Source organism: Anguilla rostrata, chromosome 6, assembly GCF_018555375.3.
Source record: "Anguilla rostrata isolate EN2019 chromosome 6, ASM1855537v3, whole genome shotgun sequence".
In the NCBI taxonomy this organism is placed as follows: domain Eukaryota; kingdom Metazoa; phylum Chordata; class Actinopteri; order Anguilliformes; family Anguillidae; genus Anguilla; species Anguilla rostrata.
This window is the reverse complement of record NC_057938.1, coordinates 25,505,499-25,524,903: the sequence shown is the minus strand read 5'-3', so window position 1 is coordinate 25,524,903 and position 19,405 is coordinate 25,505,499. Positions and strand designations below refer to the sequence as shown.

Sequence of the window (19,405 nt, the reverse complement as noted above, 5' to 3'; positions counted from 1 at the left end):
GCAATTTTTCCTCTCCTCAAAGGAATATGGTGTAGGTATGGTAGCAAATAATCTCTCTGATGTCAAAACAATGCAGTAGTGTTTAAGGGTGGTGCATTTTCCGTCATGCAATTGGCCTGAGTTGGTCCCGCAACTTCAATCTGTCATGGTAACTGCTTTGGTGAGGCTGTACCATCAACATCAGTTCTCCCAATCTTTGATTCTGACACTTTTAGTCCAGTGGAAATGATGAATGTCAAAGAAGAAGCATTCTGGTTCTGCATTATAGTAGCCTAGATCTACTGTAAGGGCTCTTATACAATATAATATTTATACAAAGATGGACCGAAAGACACCTATTTGTTACAAACCCAGTGGATACAATCAAGGGCAGACCCCTGCCACTTTATTAGACCCGATGCAATCCATGGATCCATCCTGCCTTGTGTCAACGGTGCAGCCTGGTGGTGGTGATGTAATGGTGTGGGCTGTGTTTTCTTGGCTCGCATTAGGCCCCCTTGATACCAACCAATTGTCAACCAATTTGAATGTCAAAGCATACCCAAGCATTGTTGCTCACCATGTGCATCTCTTTAAAATGGATACTGAACCATGTCACAAAGCACACATCATCTCAAGCTCGTTCTACAAACATGAGAGTGACTTCAGTTTGCTCCAATGGCCTGTGCAGTCCCCTGATATTAATCTGATAGACCACCTTTGGGATGAGGTGGAATGGTAGGTTTGCAATATGAACGTATGGCCAAAAAATCCACAGGAACTGCATGATGCTATCAAGTCAGCATGGACCAAATCCATGCCATGAAGTATTCATGCTATTCTGGAGGCAAAAGGGGGTCCTACCCAGTAATAGGTAGGTGTATGTCCATCCATCCATCCATCCATCCATTATCTATACCCGCTTTCCTGAGCAGGATCACGGGGGGTGCTGGCGCCTATCCCAGTGTGCATCGGGCGAGAGGCAGGAATACACCCTGGACAGACCACAAATCTATCGCAGGGCACACACACCATTCACTCACACACTCATACCTATGGGCAATTTAGAGTCTCCAATTAGCCTTCCTGCATGTCTTTGGACTGTGGGAGGAAACCGGAGTACCTGGAGGAAACCCACACGGACACAAGGAGAACATGCAAACTCCACACAGAAATGCCCCAAGCTGAGATTCAAACCCACAACCTTCTTTCTGTGAGGATGACAGTGCTACCCACAGCACCACCGTGCCGCCCCATAGGTGTATGTAATAAATAGTATTATTTATGTATTTAATAGTGTGAAGAGTGTAGGTGTTACAGCAGTGCACCTTGAATTAGTGACTGATAAAAGCAATATTTTATTAATAATAATAATAATAATAATAATAATAATAATAATAATAATAATAATAATAATAATAATAGAATGCTATTTTTCGCCTGCTGGCTACCTTAAAGGCAGTTTGTTGAAACACACCAAATAACTTGCCATTTAAACCAACATTAAAGATGGTTGTGAATGTTAATGTTACTTGCAATTAGCTTTCCTTACCAGATCTCATTTGGTTCTCATAGATTTAAGTTAACAAACTGATGTGTGAATAAATGGATGATCTTGATAAAAAGGGGAAAGATATTAAAGGGGTAATAAGCAGTGTTAATATACTAGGGCTGGAGGGAGATGCCACTATTTGTATTTGTATCTGTAATTCCAAAGGTTCCTTGTAAGGTTCCTTAATTATTTGTAAGTACAAGTAGGAATTGGATTTTCTTAATTGTAACTAAGCTAAATGCTAGCTAGTTAACCCCCTTGGTTTAAGATGTGATGAAACATGTAAGCTATGCTCAAAATTCATGGTAAGTCAGTGCATAAAACATAATACCCATCTGAGCCACCTATGAATGCTTACACTTACAGCATGTGAAATGCCCACATTCGATAATAGCACAAACCTATTGAAAGACACTCAATTTCATTGTAAGTGTTATGAAATTAGCCCCCAAAACAAATATGCTGAGGATTATTAGCAAAGGCTAACAGTGAGGCAAACAACATGGTGAGAACTTGCTTTAGCCATCCCGATGAGTCGGCAAAATTAGTAAAATCTTGCTTGTGTATTACTGTGTAATGTTTCATTTGAGTGCGCAATGATGTGCTGAAGCAACCATTCATACTGTTGCACTGGGCCGAGTAGTTATGTACTGATAAGTACCACTATAGATAGCTACAAGAGGAAATTGGTAAGAGTATTTCATTATATTAGCCAACATAAATTAATAGCTAAAGTAACGTTGCTTTACTGTACATCATAGTTAATGTTAGCTACCTGATTACTTTTGTTTGGAGAATTCTTCTAATATAATTCTTTCCTCTTCTAACTAATTTTGATTTCTATTACTGTCTATTTCAAAATGTTGTCTGCTCTATCTACCTAAACCAACGTTAATGAATCGTCAAGAAGGGAAATCCAAGCCATCTCCATGGTAATGTGGCGATTCCCGTTCTTACTGTAACGCCATATGGCAACATACATTAAAGCACTTAGGAACTACCCTTACCTTTTGAGGGGTTTTATGCAGTGCATGTACATGATTCCGTTACGTCAGTGGAAATAATCCCTGAAGTAAAATATCGAAAGGAAAAACTTAAGGTGTTTTATGCAAACCAGCCACAGTCCTCCATCTGCTCTTTAGTGAGAATCTGACCAAAGTTCTTTAGCTTCTCCTATAGCTTTTCTCTCAACAGACATATTCTGCACCCGGATTTCAATCTTGCTTTCTTTCTGTCCACTGCCAGATTAGGCCTTCTGCTCGCTGCCATGGAGAATTGTCACAGACTTTGAAGGCGGTTTTTTCTCTTTGCAGTGGTGTCTATGACAGCTCTGGTATTCTTGGGCTTAGTCATTGACAAACTGTGCGACGTCAACTTGGACTCTCACCTCACAATCTAACCAATCTGCTAGACTGATTAGAGTTGGTATGGGTGTCCAGATTGGATCCATATATATACTTCATGAAATTGGCCCTCAGGTTGTGTGGCAATTTAGCCTAGAGCCAGGAAAAGTGGGATTAACACCTCAGTTCTGTCCTTCTACTACCTCCTAACTGTTCCAATGTGCCAACCAGGGCATGTGTCTTCAGGGAAACTTGTCAGAAGGTCTTAGTGTCACCTCTAATTTCAAGTGGTCCAGGGGTACCTGAAACTTGAAGTGCTCTGTGGAATCCAAAAGCAACAAATTGTCGAGAGTAACTTCAACGTTGCTCACTTGGGGTTTTGTTCATGCAATTTAGGATTATGGGCTTCAGTTCACGATAGGTCAACTTCCAGATTGGCAGAGAAGAAAAACAATGGGAGACAGTAAAGTAGGGGCGGTAATATGTTCCATAATCAGGAGGAAGTGACTTGTGCCTGTAGCGGCTGGATGAGTTGTACCAGTGGTGGTCAGGTGTATAGGGGCATCGATGGCAGTCTAGTGAGCCATCCCCGAGACCAGGTGAGCCGCAGTGGCAGCGATCTGGAAATACATGGCTGCAATGTCTAAATACTCATACTGGTGGCCAGTAAGTGAGATATAGCGTTGACATTGAGGCGATCTTTGGTCAAAATGATAGTTAGGGCTTGTGTTGACTTCTAGCAGTCGAGTTTTGGCAGCATAGATGTGGTGACACATTATGAGAATGTCTTGAGGATTCATGGTGTGACTACCTAATGAGACATGGTGTCTGCACTGAGGGGACATATGGCAAAACTCTCTGAGGCACTCAGTATAATTGTGGTCAGGTGAGTCATGATGGTAGCAATCTGAAGTCACATGCTGAGACTGCCTGTCTGACTCATGATGTTGAATACCAGATGAGACATGACGTCGGCAAATGTGGCAAGATGTTCTGCTGTGGAATGTACCACAGGATGAACATCTGGGCTTGCGATGCTCTCTTCTTATCATGAAAGAGCATTCCTCCTGGGATTAAAAGCATATGAAAATCCATAGAATGTCATCATATTTTATAGCTGGGGTCTCCTGGGACCCCCAACAGAACTTAGATGCTTATATTTGTGTAGAGAACTTCTGAAACATCTCATCATGTTAAAATTGTGTTCATAAGCAGTTCTCATGAAATTAGGAAAAGTCATGAAGTATCAAGCTGATGAAACAATATGCTGTTACAGGGTTTGGGGTGTCCAGGACCCCAAACAAAACATAAAGGCTAGGAAAGAACATTTTTTTGGCATCCTCACTCTGAAAGGAATACAGTGCCTCACAGAACTGCATACATTGTAAATTAATTGACGTGGGATCATTGATAACATTACCATCCATTTTTCACAATGCAGTTATTGATCTACTGGAAGCCTCCTTACAGATCTGCTATGCCAATAATTTCCCATTTTTGTCACCATGTTCATAATAATGTTGTTTGGCCCTACAGTATTTTCTTTTTTGGTAATTAGTGTCCAGTTCTAATTTTTGGCACGTAATTCTTGATTCTCCTGTATATACAGTATGTGAGTTGAAGTGGACAAAAATATTGCTGTAATCCCTATACCTGAACCCAAGTACACACTTGATGATTCTTAAAAATTGTACCTGAAACTGCAGCCATGACCCATAAAGTCCAGTACACAGTCAAAATGCTGTGTTTCCTGCCATTGATTAATTACCTTGACATACTGGAGAATGAAGTAGGTGAATGAAAACCAAAAACACTAGATGGCACTCTTGTGAATGGCCTACCAATTCCAGGTTGCTACATGATTACAGTAGGCTGAAAAGTATAATTAATTCTATAAACCCCCCACCTCCCTCCAGCTCATGCATGGACATGGACTGTATTTGAGGTAATATTACCCATGATATATGTGTGTCACCACCCAAAGTACTTGGCAGGATTTTTCACTGCCATACTGTGCTGCCTACTTGTTCCTGATGCTGCCCTATAAGGTCGAAGAGATGCAACAGCATTTGGTGTCGACTACATGAGCAGACAAGAACGAATGTCAGGATTTGCCACAATCTATGCCACAATCCACATAATGTCAAAATATAGCTACATGTTACCCTACCTACCCTTGCTGGCAAGTTACGCCACGTGAGAAAATAAAAAACATCATGTTAAAATAGTGTGTAAACAAGCCTGCCAAAACAGAAATAATGTTTTAGTTTTACTATTAGCCAGCTTGCTAATGCTGGCCAGCCAATGAACTCAGTAGGCGCTTAACTACACTAACACTTCACAACCCAGCTCTGTCTCCCTGGCTATGCTGAAGAACCACTATGACATACAATTTGAGATTTCAACCTTAAAAATATTAGAAAATAAACATGTTAAGGCATATTTATGATGCACTGCCAATCTCTGTCTTTGTAAAATTTGCGCACCTTTACCTGTAATTGTTATAATAAAATGTGTTTGGGACATGTCTGGGTGTGATGCTGTGTGGGGAGGGGGTAGGTGTGGCTGCACAGCTAGTGAAGAAGCCAAGATACAGTGAAGCAAAAAGATGAGCTGATGGCTGGAATTGCTTTTCCTTGGTGGCATCAGCTGAAGTTCTCCAAAGGGATTAAAAGTGACACAGTGTTGGCTTGTTTTCTGTTGGACATGTAAGCAACGTTACCAGCAATGTAAAGCTAATGACAATAAGGACTTTCCTGGGGGTCAGAAATGTACAAATTTAAAGTTCCAAAGATAAAACCACTATTACATTCAACAAAATGGAATTAATTAAGCTATAATTGAATATGCCTTCTTACTGCCGCTCATGGTTACTCATTTCACGGTACTAACGTTACCTCTGGCTATCCAGCTAGCTATGTTAGGTGGGGCAACTCACTCAGCGTGAGTGGATTGGGTTGAAGATGGAGGAGGGGACTTCTTAGATTTTAAACACAGGCTAAGAAATCCTGAATAGTATGCCATGAAAGCATCAGGGACTTTCCCCTCATAGTAAAAGAGCTTAACTGCTACAGTAAAATCTTCGGTTGTGTAAATACATAGTATTTAACATAATTTACCCTGAATAAGGTCTTTTGATGTTAGTGAAGTTTTTTTATACCACACTTGGCTGTCATGTTGCTGCTTATATTTCATAATTATTGGCTCTAATTAATGCTTTAATGTGCAAAGAACACCAACAAAATTATTCTTTGATATTAATTGAGTGTGTTGGGAATACATTCAATTTATCGAAAGGACAATTTGCAAGAATTCATAACCCATATTCTGGAGGGGGTAATACAGCTTACTCACACAAAAATGACTGACAAAGAAAAGGTTGTGGGCAGTGAGTACACCAGTCCGGAGCGAGAGTCCACACTCCCACACGCCTCTCCGGCCTTCAAATGAAACTGGGGACGTCACCCTGCCTGCTGGAAAGCTCTAGGCTGTGGGATGGGTGAAAGATGGTGGGCGGAAACAAGCCACTCGTGTCAGGCGGGTGTAATTGAATACTGATGTTCACAGCAAGTTGCAACCAGAGGGTCATTAAAGCAGGTGGAGGGTTTCATCTCTGGAGATCAGAGAAAGCGAAGTTGTGGCTGACTAATAAAACAGTTTCTCCACCATAATCAAACGGGGTTCAATGGCCAGTGATTAAGGACAGATGGTGGAAAAGGGTCTATATAATTATTTTCTTAGAACTATTGTTCATATAAAGTGTCATCTCAAAGAATACTTTGGGTGTGTTTCAAAAAAAACAAAACTGTACATTCATCACTGTATGGCCCATCTGGGGGTATTCCTGTTTTGTTTTCAGGAGCTTAAAAAGGCCTGGAGGTGCCTGGAACACTTTTGAGACTAGAATGTGAGATTATTTTTTTCCTTTTCTGTTCCTATTTTCAAGAAAAGGTAACAGTGAAGCTGTCATGTATAAGTTCACTGAGTTCTGTTCTAGCACAGAATACAGTACTGCCACTGTTTGATTTGAGCTGATTTCAGAAGGTGCCTATAGTGAGGGGAAAGGGAAGCCAAAGATGGAGTATTTCCAGTTTGTATGACCGTGCACGCTTTGCTTTGTTTTAATAGTCTTATCTGATAGTAGTTTCTGTAGTGGTTTCTGTGTCATTTAAAAATGATATACGCAGAAAATGAGAGCCTTTTTGAAGAACATAAACGTGTATGTAGGAAAGGTAGAAAGTATTAGGTTTAATTGGCCTCCCTGTGACTGAATACTAAAGTGAGATCCCTTGGTGCTGAGAGTGGAGGTTTCTTTCAACACATTAAGTCTCCACCTGGAAACAACAGGAAAGGGAAGAATCGAAAAAGACACTTACCTGCTGATAAAATGACCAGCATTTGTGCTGCTTTGTGGTTCTCAGCTGCGGAAAGAACAATGGTGGAGTGCCACTATGCTGCAGGCTTCACAGATCTCTGCTGCTCACAATGGACCACAAACACAAATGGTATGCATACAGAACCCGGGAGGTAATCACAAAGGTATTCAAGATAATTGTAAGGGCATAATACAAAAGCTTTTGAGAGCATTCCCTTTATTCTATAAAACAAAAAATGATTTTGCAAATGGAGACCCGAAGGTCATTAAGGCCCCTATAACAACGGAGAAAACCTACAACTTCTTCATAATGATTAAGTCAATAAAAACTACTGTCCACTTTTCTTTGTCTTTTCAAAATCAGTTGAACAGTCCTTTTGGCTGCAGTACAAGGATATGAAACCATGTAAATGGTGGTGCCTTTTGCAGTTGGAAGTATCCAGTTTCAAACCCAGTAAACATGAAAACAGAATTCTAAGAAACTGATGCATTTAAAATATCCAGCATCTCTGCTACTTCAGCCCAAAATGATTTAATTGTTGGAACAGTCCCAAAGTATATAAAACAACTTGCAATGTCCACCACAATTAAGTCAGAATTACATAGATTTGGGTTCAGATACATAAGTATTAATTGTCAAGGATATTTTCATCTTAATTAGCCAAATAATTAATACTATTGTTTAATGTTAAGGGTTTGTATAAAAGTAATCTCCTGTTTCACAGGAGGCACACACTGTATTACACAAAACATTGATATATTCTTGAGCATGCACCTACAATATAGTGTAAGCCCACAGTTTTTGATAATAGATTATTTTTCAGTAAACTCCATGCATGTACCAATTAGAATAATCAGTTTTCCCCTTTGGTATTGTGTCAAAAATCTTTTTTAGGCAATGAATTTCTTCTGACAGAGGCAATATACTTCCCACAATTCACAGGAGTATCACTCTCCCAGTATGTCTGTACTCATCCCGTAATGTTGGAATTGAAAACTGAAACCCTGGGTGTTGCTGGAGGTCAAGTGATGTAATGCTCGATGCCTAGAAAGCATTGAAGTGATTTCTCCTTACACATCAATAAAATACCTCGAAGACCAGTTCTTGGTCAATTAATGGTATGAAACGAAATCGACAAGCTCGAGTAGGTTTGGAAAGAGGCCACTGTCTAGGAAATGCATTAGCACAGTTCTCAGCAGTGTGGGGATGGGTGACACTGCACTGCTCATTTCCAGAGTGCGGTAAGTGTTCTCACGGAGTCGCTTGGACTATGTAACACAAGCTCTAATTACCGAAAGCGCAACGTGCATGGTCACATTACTGGGGAGAAGGACCCAGAGGTCATGGCAGGGTGGGGGAGGGGGCGAGGTATATTGTGTCAGTGCCAGTAACAGTAAGACTGTATGTGAAGAAAACCTCAGCTATTGGTTTGTGTCATAGCCAAGAAGGACAGCTAAAAATGGAACAAACAAAAAAAACTAACTGGAAAAAAGTGTGAGGTCCTGGCATTAGACCTTTCAATTCAAGAAAGACTTCGACAGATATGAAAAATGTGACTTTCCCAAGTGATTTATAATTTTTCAATTTCATTACAAAAATTCTTTTTTTAATGTTATAATCCCCATTATTGTTACCTCCATCAACAGAGTTGACAGGGGATTATGTTTTTGCCCCATTTTGTCTGTCCATCTGTCTGTCTTTTAGCAGGATATCTCCAAAGGTTATGAACAGATTTGCATGTGGACAGCTTGGTCATGGGGCAACGAAGAACTGAACTTTTCACACCGATTGACCAATGGGAGGGGAGGGGGGGGGTGGCTTCCCACAAAAAGGCATGTAAATTCAGAATGCATTCACATAACACCATAAATCTTTGTGTGCCTATCAGCAGGCACGAGAGGCAAGTACTATATTATTGGCCCAATAAAACAAAATGGTGGTGCTAGAGAGCTCATTACCAGCCACTTCACAAACAGGACTGATTGGCCTTGCAATGTCGCTACCAACTACATTACATTACATTACAGGCATTTGGCAGATTCTCTTATCCAGAGCGATGTACAACAAAGTGTATAACCATAACCAGGAACAAGTGCGTTGAAAACCCTAGAGAGAAGCCCACTCAACTAAATCAACTAAGATAAACAGCTTACCTAGCTACAACCCTAAGATTACATAGTCAATTAGAGACTATGTAATCTAAATCTACAATGCTTGAGTGGCTAGAATTTTATCTCATTCCCAGTTTGAAGTATAGTCATGAACATATGTATGTATGTATGTGCATCTCCTCATGTGAAACAAGTTGGTAATGGGGCATGGACAAAATTATCTAATCTTTGAGTGTCATGTTCTAGTTCTGTGAATTAATGCCACTATCTTTTCAATGAATTACTGTTTTCAAAATTCATCCCTCAAATGGAGTTTGACCCATCATTACAGTACCTCCAGGGTATTGAAAAAAAACTGTTGTCTGTTCTGTTACAGCAGAACCTTTGCCAAACATCTTCCTGGAACCTTGCCAGTTGCTTTCTGAAAAAAAATTACGGTATGTGTAATTCCATTTACTGTAATGTGCTTCATGATTTAACAGGAGTGCCACAGACATTTTTTTAGAGAACACCACCAGTTTACAGTGTATTGCATGTGTGGCTAGGGTCCACTTAATTTGATCAGTTATGGTGACAATGATGCATACAGCCAGCCCACGTGTTCTTGTCTATTATAAATATCGCTTTGGCCAGCAGGTCTTCCGGCATGGCCAGTCAAGCTGTTGTCCAGTAGCATGGTACGTGGTTAAGAGGAGAACCCTGTGACAAGCGTCATTTCTGTTCTTAAAATGTGTGCTTGATGTCTTCAATATTCATTAACAATGGCCTTGTGTTTTCTGTGGATGCGCAAGAATACTTCTCATTGCATTGCTTGCCACTCCTTATTTTAGCTCATTTGGTCAATCGGAAGTCTGCCCGATGCTTTATGGATACTGTCTGCTAGTGCAACATGATTAGGAACACTTGCACTGACCAATAGTGGCACCAGTTCCTCTGAATCATAGCCAGTGAGAAGCCCTAACGACCTGAAGGCTGGCCTTAAGGGTACAACAGGTAAGGTGCTTAAGGTGCTCAGGAAATGTTGAACATATACTGCATTTCAATTTTTAAATTTCACCATTTGGGGTTGCCTAGAGGCTACACTGGCTACATGGAGGGGTACACAGCAGGTGAGGAATAGAGGTCTATTGCGAATATGTACCATGTAAAGCTGTGTATCTCTAAACACGAAAATTGAAGACAAACAAATGTGCTCTGCTTGAAATCAGAGCAATGGTCTTACTGTCCCAAAGCCAACAAGAACTCTGACAGTCTTGTCATGTTTCTCACAGTAATGCATTCAAACTGAGAAAAGCATGGGCCTTCCTTGCTGCGCTGTTTATTTACTGAGGCATGCACAAATGAAAACATCCCCATTTGTCATTCCACAATGCCCTCTTTGATCGGGTGGTAACTGAAAAGCAAGCCAAGGCTGACCAGTATCTGCCCAGCAGATCTACCTGGAATGTGTGACACACTAAGGTATATCACAGGTATAATTGGGGTTCCCTAGTGTAAATGGCTCTTCATTTAGACTACTTTGATTAGAAATGAAAAGTGCAATCAGGAAACCCACACAGCAGTTTATTTATATAATTCATATTTATCTTGTGGGGTCAGTTGAGACCAAGTTCACATTAACAATGATGATCTGGAATTCACAGGAACTGTTTGCTTTAGTTAACAGAGTAAATATTAGCGGAATACACAAAGATCTGCTTCTACATTTACACTTTCAAGCCAAGAAAAAAAAAAAAATTGGCACAGGCCATTTTATAGAGGTTTTGACCCATCCTACATGTACAGTACAATAAAAATGCTGTAGGAAACAGACGGTAAAGGGAAAGTATATGTCTTGTTTCCCACAACAGACTTTATGATTTATCCAGGTATGTTTACCCTCTTAATATTACCCCCTTCTGATAACTGTATCTTCTGAAACCCTCTTATTTATTGTAGTAGATCTGGTTAGATAGGCTAATGGGGCTGGCCATAATATTAGCTGGTAAACATTTATTTTACAGGGGAGAGGGGCATCTGAAACACTCAGTGGACCTACTACTTCAGGGGGAAAATTTTGGGAGTCTCACATTTGGCTTCCATGCACCTGTACTGCAAGTCTGTTGGTCTTTGTTAATATTCTGATTACTCTGTCTACATTACATAATAAATTGTTGATTTTTTTTTTACTATTCCAGGCAATTGTAATGCAACTACTCTCTTGTACTCTTACCCTTTTTGGCAATTACAAAGGTTATAATAGAAGACCCCTGCCCAGGGCCTGCTCCAGTCCAGTCACTTTTTTTCCAGTGTGAGTTTACAAATTCCAGAATCTCTTGCAGTCACCATCATTTCCTTCACATTCTGATGTTCTGCGATTTTCTTCCATCTCTATCCGCTGCTTATTGATTTCAGATTTATATCTCTAGCATCATCCTCAGAGATTGTATCACTCTGCACATACGCACGAGCCCCTGAGCAGGAAAACAGCTGCTTCTTATGAAAGGATGCCTTTGAAAACACTTATTTTGGCAGCACAACATTTTAAACAGTTATTAAAAACAAGGCTTTCCTTGTGTCAACGTCAATGTATAACACATATCTTAAGACACATTAGTCTATAACCCCCATCTTGAATCGCTAAAATTGTATGTATTACTCTTCATGACATGTGCAACAAGATTACAAAAGATCGGTTGTATAATTTATGTCCGTTACTATTAATCCAGACGGTTCCAGTAGATAACAAATCCTCCCATGCTCGAAACATCTTTAAAATAACAACTCTTGACCTCATGAATAAAAAACAGGAAAATGTGCAAATCATGAGAAAGTTCATCTCCCTTAAATTACCTATTTTTAAAATATAGCTGTTACAAAACACTTTTTGGTACATTATATCATTCTTAAACCAGTCATTCTGTGGTCTTGTGAATTATTCACTTTAATTATTAAAATTTGTCCCACATTAGTTTGACCTACACAAAATACAGACCGGTTACACAGCTATACTGATGTATGGTTTATGAACCACACTTTTCTTGGAAAATTCATTTCACAGAACGTCCATCTTTAATGATATTACTGCAGATAACAGAAGACCCACTGACTCAATGGAACACCATTGCCCTCTTGTGGCAATATTGAAGAGCATCTACAATCAGAGTGAAAGATTGCCAGTTTGCTAGACAGTATAAAACATCATGAATCCGCCAAGCCTGACTTCATATTTTATAGCACTATCTGCGACACAAAATATGTTATAGTAACAAATTAAAACTCATATCAAAGTTAAATAAATGCACATCTTTCGTACAGTAATTTTGGTCCTTTCAAAATTAAAAAGGCCGTTTTCTTTGGGCATGCTACAACCCAAATTTACTGTTTACCTCACGATTTCCCCACACACACTTGAACTCACCCACAATCTTGACTGTGACTGGCTAATTATTTTCATTTCATGCCACACTCAAATAAACATAAGACTTGTGGTTTAAAATAATGTGAATTTTCAACATGGGGAGAGGTGTATCACTAAACACAACCACTTTGTCCATCGCAAATCATTCAGTTTTCTTCCGGTTTTCTCTCATTGCTTTTTGTTTCAGTTGCAGGGTTTTCAGCGCTGTCATTGTCTCAAATGTCCTATAGACCCACACCATCTGTAAAATAAAATAACAATAATGAAATAACAATAATAAAATAACAATAAAACACTCAGCTGTAATTCTGTACATAAGTGGTCTAAGTGGCCAATTGCAGGGATGCACTTTACCTGGGAAGTAATTTTGGAAAGGACAAACTTATATCATAATCACTGAATAGCACTCTCTTATATGTTTTTTTGTTCTGTTCCAAATGTCTGAGTGAGTTACACATGAAAGAACAATAATTCAAATACTTACCACAATAATAATTGTATTCATTAAGAGGGGAATTGAAAAAACCAAAGATATGAACATTCCTTGTGAGTCAAAATATTGGAAATTAGAGAATGACCTGTTGAAAATAAAACAAATTATTTAATTTTACTCCTTGAATAGTTCACTTGCAGCATGCATAGCCTAATTCACTCTGATTATTAGTTAAAATACGTCGGTAACCTAGGCAAAAATGACCAAACGGTGCATCCTACATTCAAACAAAGACCACAATACAATTTTGATACATATAATTATACTAAATACTAAAGTTTGCAAATTTGTGTTGTGGTTCTTAAATGCTTGTCCACAAATATATTTCTTTGTATGTCAATACATTTGTCCTGTAACACCAGTATGTGACACAATACATGTAAAGAGGATTTCAATTTTATATATAAAGTACATTATGTTCATGCTTATGAACAGTCGTTTAAAATGATATTTTGCTGTTAAAAACACAAATAATGTAAAAACAGTTTACTGTACCTCCAGTTCATAGCTGCCTTCTCATTTAGGTATTCAGCAGAGTAGACCATGACAACTGATAAAAACAGACATGAGTCTTTTCTATGTTGATGAGGATTACTGTATTCTCATCATAAAACTAAGGGTATAACACAGTTATTGAGAATAGTGACCAGACCTGGGTCAAATACATATTTGTTTTGGATTCAAATACTTTTCTATGCTTTACTGATCTTGTCTGGTGTATTGAAACCAATGAAATTCTCCCAGAAAGTGCAAACCCCACCTTCTGGTCATATTGGCAGGCTCAATTACGCCAGGCAAGATCAATAGAGTACGGAAACGTATTTGAATCAAAAACAAATACGCATTTGACCCAGGTCTGACAGTGACACATGAAGACAAATACTAAAAGTTATATAGTCAATAAATAAATATGGGTCTCCATCAAAATTCAACCAGGATTTAGGTGTTTATGTTTCCAACTTTTCTCGTACTTCCTTCAGGCAGTCTTTGTGTATTAAAATAAACAAAACAATTTTAGACATGGTATCATGCATAATCTAACAGATACAGGGGTCTAAAGTTATTCCAAAATGGCTACCATTTTGGGGGGTTAACACTTATCTGACTACAGGTAAAGATATGAATGAAAAAATTAGAGTTAATTCATAGTAACTATACAGAATGCAAAGAACACAAAATGAGTACAATTTGTCCCAAATATGAATGTAGTAGGCATGAAAATTAGATCAACAAAAATCATATGTGAGCATAATCGTACACTCATGACAGATTCACAAATATAGCACAGTGAAACAATGAAGCTGAAAAAACTATGCCCACGTGATTTTCTTCTAATCAAGATGTATCAACAGTATACATGTATAACCATTATTTTGCACAGATGACTTACATAGGCTATAGGCTATGAATAACTTATTTTGCTGCCCTTGTAATCCTACAAAGATGCAAAACCTATATACAAGCTTGGCTGAATTCTCAATTCTCATTGGCTGGCATGTGCATTATTCTTCCATATAGCCTATATTACTGAATCAGCCTGCAAACAAATCTGAGATGATCATACCAGATATACTGTAAAATAGTACAACAAATGACAATGTGGTAACCAAGTACACTATGAAGCATCACTTACCCATTATGAGAAAATGGCAAATCTGTAGTCGGTAAAACCTACACGTCAACAGAGTAACTGTAAAGCAGACAGCGTGGAATGCCAATAGTCCCATCAACCAGGACTCTGACCACTGTACCTATAGAAAAGCATTATAAATTGCAGTGTCTGAAAAACTGTAGGCTAAATGTTAAGTTTGAATATAGACCCATTAGTCTGACTTTGACAACTCTGGGACCAAACTGGCCTACTTTTTAGTTAATAAAACTTTACAAAAGTAACTTAAACTTCCAAGGTGCACAAGTGGCTTACTACTAGTTTATTATTTTTGTATCATTTACTACAGGCTACTAGAGTATAGCCTACTTTATGGGATAAAAGTTGCAAAGAAGTTAACCCCTTCCCAGCCTCATCAACATTTCGAACACATCTCGCAATTTCACATGCATCATTTATTACTCATAACTAGGCCTGTTCCTTATTGATAAGTGTACTGAATAATAATAAATATATTTTGAGACTATTTAGATGCTCACTGATATAAAATGGGATCAAGTCCTTGAACATGCCATCTGCTGTGGAGTCAAAGCTGTTTTCACTGTGCTCCTCAGAAATATTAACTCAGATGAGTGATTTCTTCCAAATGCTGAGTCTTCTGCTTCGACTTAGGCATTCCAAAAGAACCTTTTTAGGCATAAAATCTTGTTAACTTTTTTCCGGTGCGTAACATTTTCAGTTATGCTTATGGTTTGTTTACGCAGGAGAAACAATGTGTGTCCTTTAATGCAACCCTAACAAACTATACACTGTAGGAAAAATAATTTCCTTGGCTAAAATGCTTCTGATTTGTCAATATACTAGCTTGCCATTGGCTGGCTGTGTTCTGGGCAGAACTTATCCAGTCCATGTCAAGTCCTTGCTTACGCACTGTGGGTCCCACTGGCTATACTGAGGAACTGCTTGCCCGGTACTCGTCAGCAAAGCATATGGGTGGTATACAAAACAGAGATAAGAACATTCCTATGTACACAATACTTTCAGCGTGTATGCAATGGCAAAACAGACAACAATGATAATTCCTCTGGAGAATTGCTAAGTAAACAATGGATATTCTATTAATTCTCTGAATTAGCATGTATTTGGGACTAAAAATGACTATGGATTTTGTTAGCTGGATTCCTGCTGGATTCATGAATGATAAGGATACGGGCTTTACCGTAATTTCTGTTACCTGTGGATTTCAAAAATGCATTATTTGCCACCCCACATGATAAAAGGAATCATAAAAAATAAGGAATCATCATAAAATAATTTATAGAGATAGAACCGTGAGTTTTCATATGATATATTGTGTGACCAGATCAATTGAAAATTTCACTGTAAAAAAAAAAAAGGATGAATGCAAACACACCCACTCCTGCTTGAATATGGGCCAGTGTGACTTAAGGGGTAAACGTATAACCCAAAGTATACTTTCATGAAGTGTATAATAGTTCAAAAGTGCACATATTTAAAGAAAGTATGCTATATTAGTGTGCTAATAAAACTTACGGTCCACCTTGTCAAAGTTCTTTAAAACCATGACTGAGGCTCACTTCAGTTCTTATGCACTATGTGTTCTCTGATTAATTTTATGATGGAATGGTGCTGGGATGTCTTTCATGACATCATATGATAGGCCTACTACTTGAATAACCAGGTTGAGGCTGAAGGGAACCAAGATGGACCAAAGTTTTAGAAGCACACTAATGTAGCACACTTTTGTAAAATAATAAACTGTACATAATTATACACTTCAGAAAAATATTATTAAGCTTATATTTGAACTTCTTCGCAACTTGTAGTACATGAAGTAGCCTATACTCAAGTAGGCTACAGAAAATGATACTAAAATACTGAACTAGTAAGCCACTTCTACTCACGGGGTATTTAAGTTACTTTTGAGTTTTATTAACTAAAAAGTGAGCCAGTTTAGCCCCAAAGTTGTCACCGTCAGACTAGCGGGTCATGTTTACATTTCACGTATAGAATACAGTTTTTTTCTTTCTTTCTTTTCTTTCTAAGGGGGTACAGTTTTGTCCCCAAAGGTATTTCTAGGTACAATTGTGCCACCGTGGTAACACATTTATACACTTGCGGATCAGTCACTCCTCACGGTAAGAATACATTTTAGCACAGCGCTTCCGATATTGCTTGTGTCGAAAGTGCTGCAATGGAAACAGCGATAGATTCACCTTGCAGTCACATCAGTACAGAATGTAAACAAGTCAGGGACAAGAAATTTTACGACGACGTTTGCTAGAAAACATAAAACGCACTTACAGAACTCAGCAATGTCCATACAGAAGTGACCCTTCCTTTGCTGAAATGATCAATAGGGATAGAGCTGATATTATTCTCCTTCAGCTCAGCCATTTTGGTTGCTAAGTCTATAAGTATCCGTGGTAGCTTATAATATTTATGATGGTACACTAGCTCAGCTATAATAGGTTCAAAACGCCTAACGTTCTTCTTCTTGTTCTTCAGCTGCTTCTACTTCTTCTTCCTCTGATTTGGTCGGCGGACCTCATTAAACTTCAAGGTGCATACACCGCCACCTACTGTGTTGGAGTGTGAAGCCGGTCACAGTCTAACTACGTTAGATTCTTCTGCCTAATCCTGTTACTCCAAGAACATTAAAAAGAGCCTAACCCACCACCCATTTTCCCTTGTCCTCCCCCCTAATATCCCACGTATACCCCATCCCTGCCCAGTTTCTCTGTCTCTCAAACATTCTGTCCCTGTGTAGATCATACAATTCACAAAACATCAGCACGTGCTACCATTTCATCCACTACGTACCATCACATAACCCTGTTTCATGTCTACCAATCAATTACAGTTATAAATATAAATACTGTATGCCTAAACCGTAACCTACTCCATATAGTTTCCTCTCTCCTACAGCTCCCCACCTCTTACTTAACTGATTTATGTACATTATGAAAATTCCTCTCTTTATTACTATTGTCCCATTGAATTTGTCAGATATTGATCCTAACGATCAAATCAAGGACTTGTAAGAGTTTAGATATTGGCCTTAGAGAGGGAAACAGTGAATAAGGACGTGGCCTGGCCTCCCCATCACAAGCATCAAAGCAAATGTGATTGAGGCAATTTAACTGATACTCTACACCACATCCAGTACTACTTCATCGCGATGTCAAACCATATCGTAGTACAATCCATCTTTGCCTGGAGCCATATTACCTCCCAAAGATATGGCTTGACATTATTCCACTCCGGTGAAGAAAATGTTATAATACTTCAGACATTCCTGACCTACCTTCTGGTGTGCCAGCACAATCTGATACTCCTCCAACAAGCTATTTCTCAATCTGCGACTAACAGCGCTCACATTTGCCTCACTGTGCACCGCCCTGAAAGTTTCAGCAAAGAGGTCAGCCTTCTTCTGGTTTGTCCATGCCACCACCTGTCCCACATCTGATACTGGCACTACCATCTTCCTCTAAATCCCATTCATCCCCTTTACCACAATCCATACTTCAGTCACTGGCGTATCCCCTCAAGCGTCCCACTATATACTCTCCAACAATCAGGCTTTGCAGTCTTGACAACCTGCCAAGCCAATGCTGTCAGCTTCTTATACTGAATCAAATTCCAATCATAGAATCACACCTTAGCTCCCTGTGAGCCCTATTCCTTCCTTGTATTGCCACATCACTCTCTTGATATCACCACGGAACCATTTTCTTGGTCTTCAACCCTCCCTTCTTTGGAATAGCCAGAGAAGCTGCCTGGTAAATTACTGAAGAGATTGTATCATCCATCTGGTCACAGAAGAGTCATCTGCCTTATCCAGCTCCTTAACACACTCTACAAACCTGGATTTAGCAAGACTAAAGCGCCTGACTCTCATCCTCTTCAACCATCTCCCACTCCTCCAAATTTTATCTCAAAAGGAAAGTCGTCACTCAACCCTAACACCTTCCATTCCCTTTTGCCAGCTAACGTGCCAGTGACTTGTTAAATCTAATATTTCTACCAGCTTGAAAATTAGTAGCCTGTCCTTAATTCAGATAAACCAGTTCCAAATGCTCCATTCACTCCTCCACAACCCGTCCATTGGCATCCAACTCTGTGCTCCCCCACAATGGACTATGCACATTAAAATCCCCTACCCAGATGACAGGATTCCTTACCCCCCGCCCCCCCACCTCCGCAACTTACCCTTCCAGTTCCACCAAACTTAAAGTGACACAGGGGTTAAAGAGTGGATAGATGTCGAAATCTTATCTAATCAATGTATTTTTGAGTAGCTACAAACATGGATAACCCCAAATTACATGCATTTTTAAATTAGCGTTTAATTAATTGTAGGACAATGGGCCTACCCTCTGCAAAACTGTTTTGGCGGAACAATGTGGTTCAGCCTCCCAATGCTCATGAATAAAAACGAATGGAAGGAAGGAATATGACAAAACTTGTCAAGTCAGTAGACAGCAGGTCAGAGACTAATCAGCAGATTACACAAACAAT

The 19,405-nt window shown here is 39.1% G+C and overlaps 1 protein-coding gene across 1 annotated transcript; it reads right to left on the bottom strand.

The window, feature by feature from the left end:
• Positions 1-11,848: 11,848 nt before the first annotated feature.
• tmem18 (transmembrane protein 18) lies at positions 11,849-17,419 on the bottom strand. The gene is made up of 5 exons (XM_064339199.1): positions 17,189-17,419; positions 14,888-15,005; positions 13,750-13,804; positions 13,246-13,339; positions 11,849-13,002 (listed from the first exon to the last, which is right to left on the bottom strand). Exons 1-5 carry the CDS (start codon positions 17,279-17,281, stop codon positions 12,904-12,906), a joined length of 459 nt encoding a protein of 152 aa, XP_064195269.1. The 5' UTR covers positions 17,282-17,419; the 3' UTR covers positions 11,849-12,903.
• Between the last annotated feature and the right edge of the window lie 1,986 nt (positions 17,420-19,405).

Excerpts from the sequence above, each read along its gene's own strand:
- tmem18 (XM_064339199.1), bottom strand. The coding sequence starts at position 17,281 with ATGGCTGAGCTGAAGGAGAATAATATCAGCTCTATCCCTATTGATCAT. Across the intron at positions 15,006-17,188 it reads TATGGACATTGCTGAGTTCT|GTACAGTGGTCAGAGTCCTG; the intron begins GTAAGTGCGTTT and ends GCTTTTCTATAG. Across the intron at positions 13,805-14,887 it reads TTGCCATTTTCTCATAATGG|TTGTCATGGTCTACTCTGCT; the intron begins GTAAGTGATGCT and ends TGTTTTTATCAG.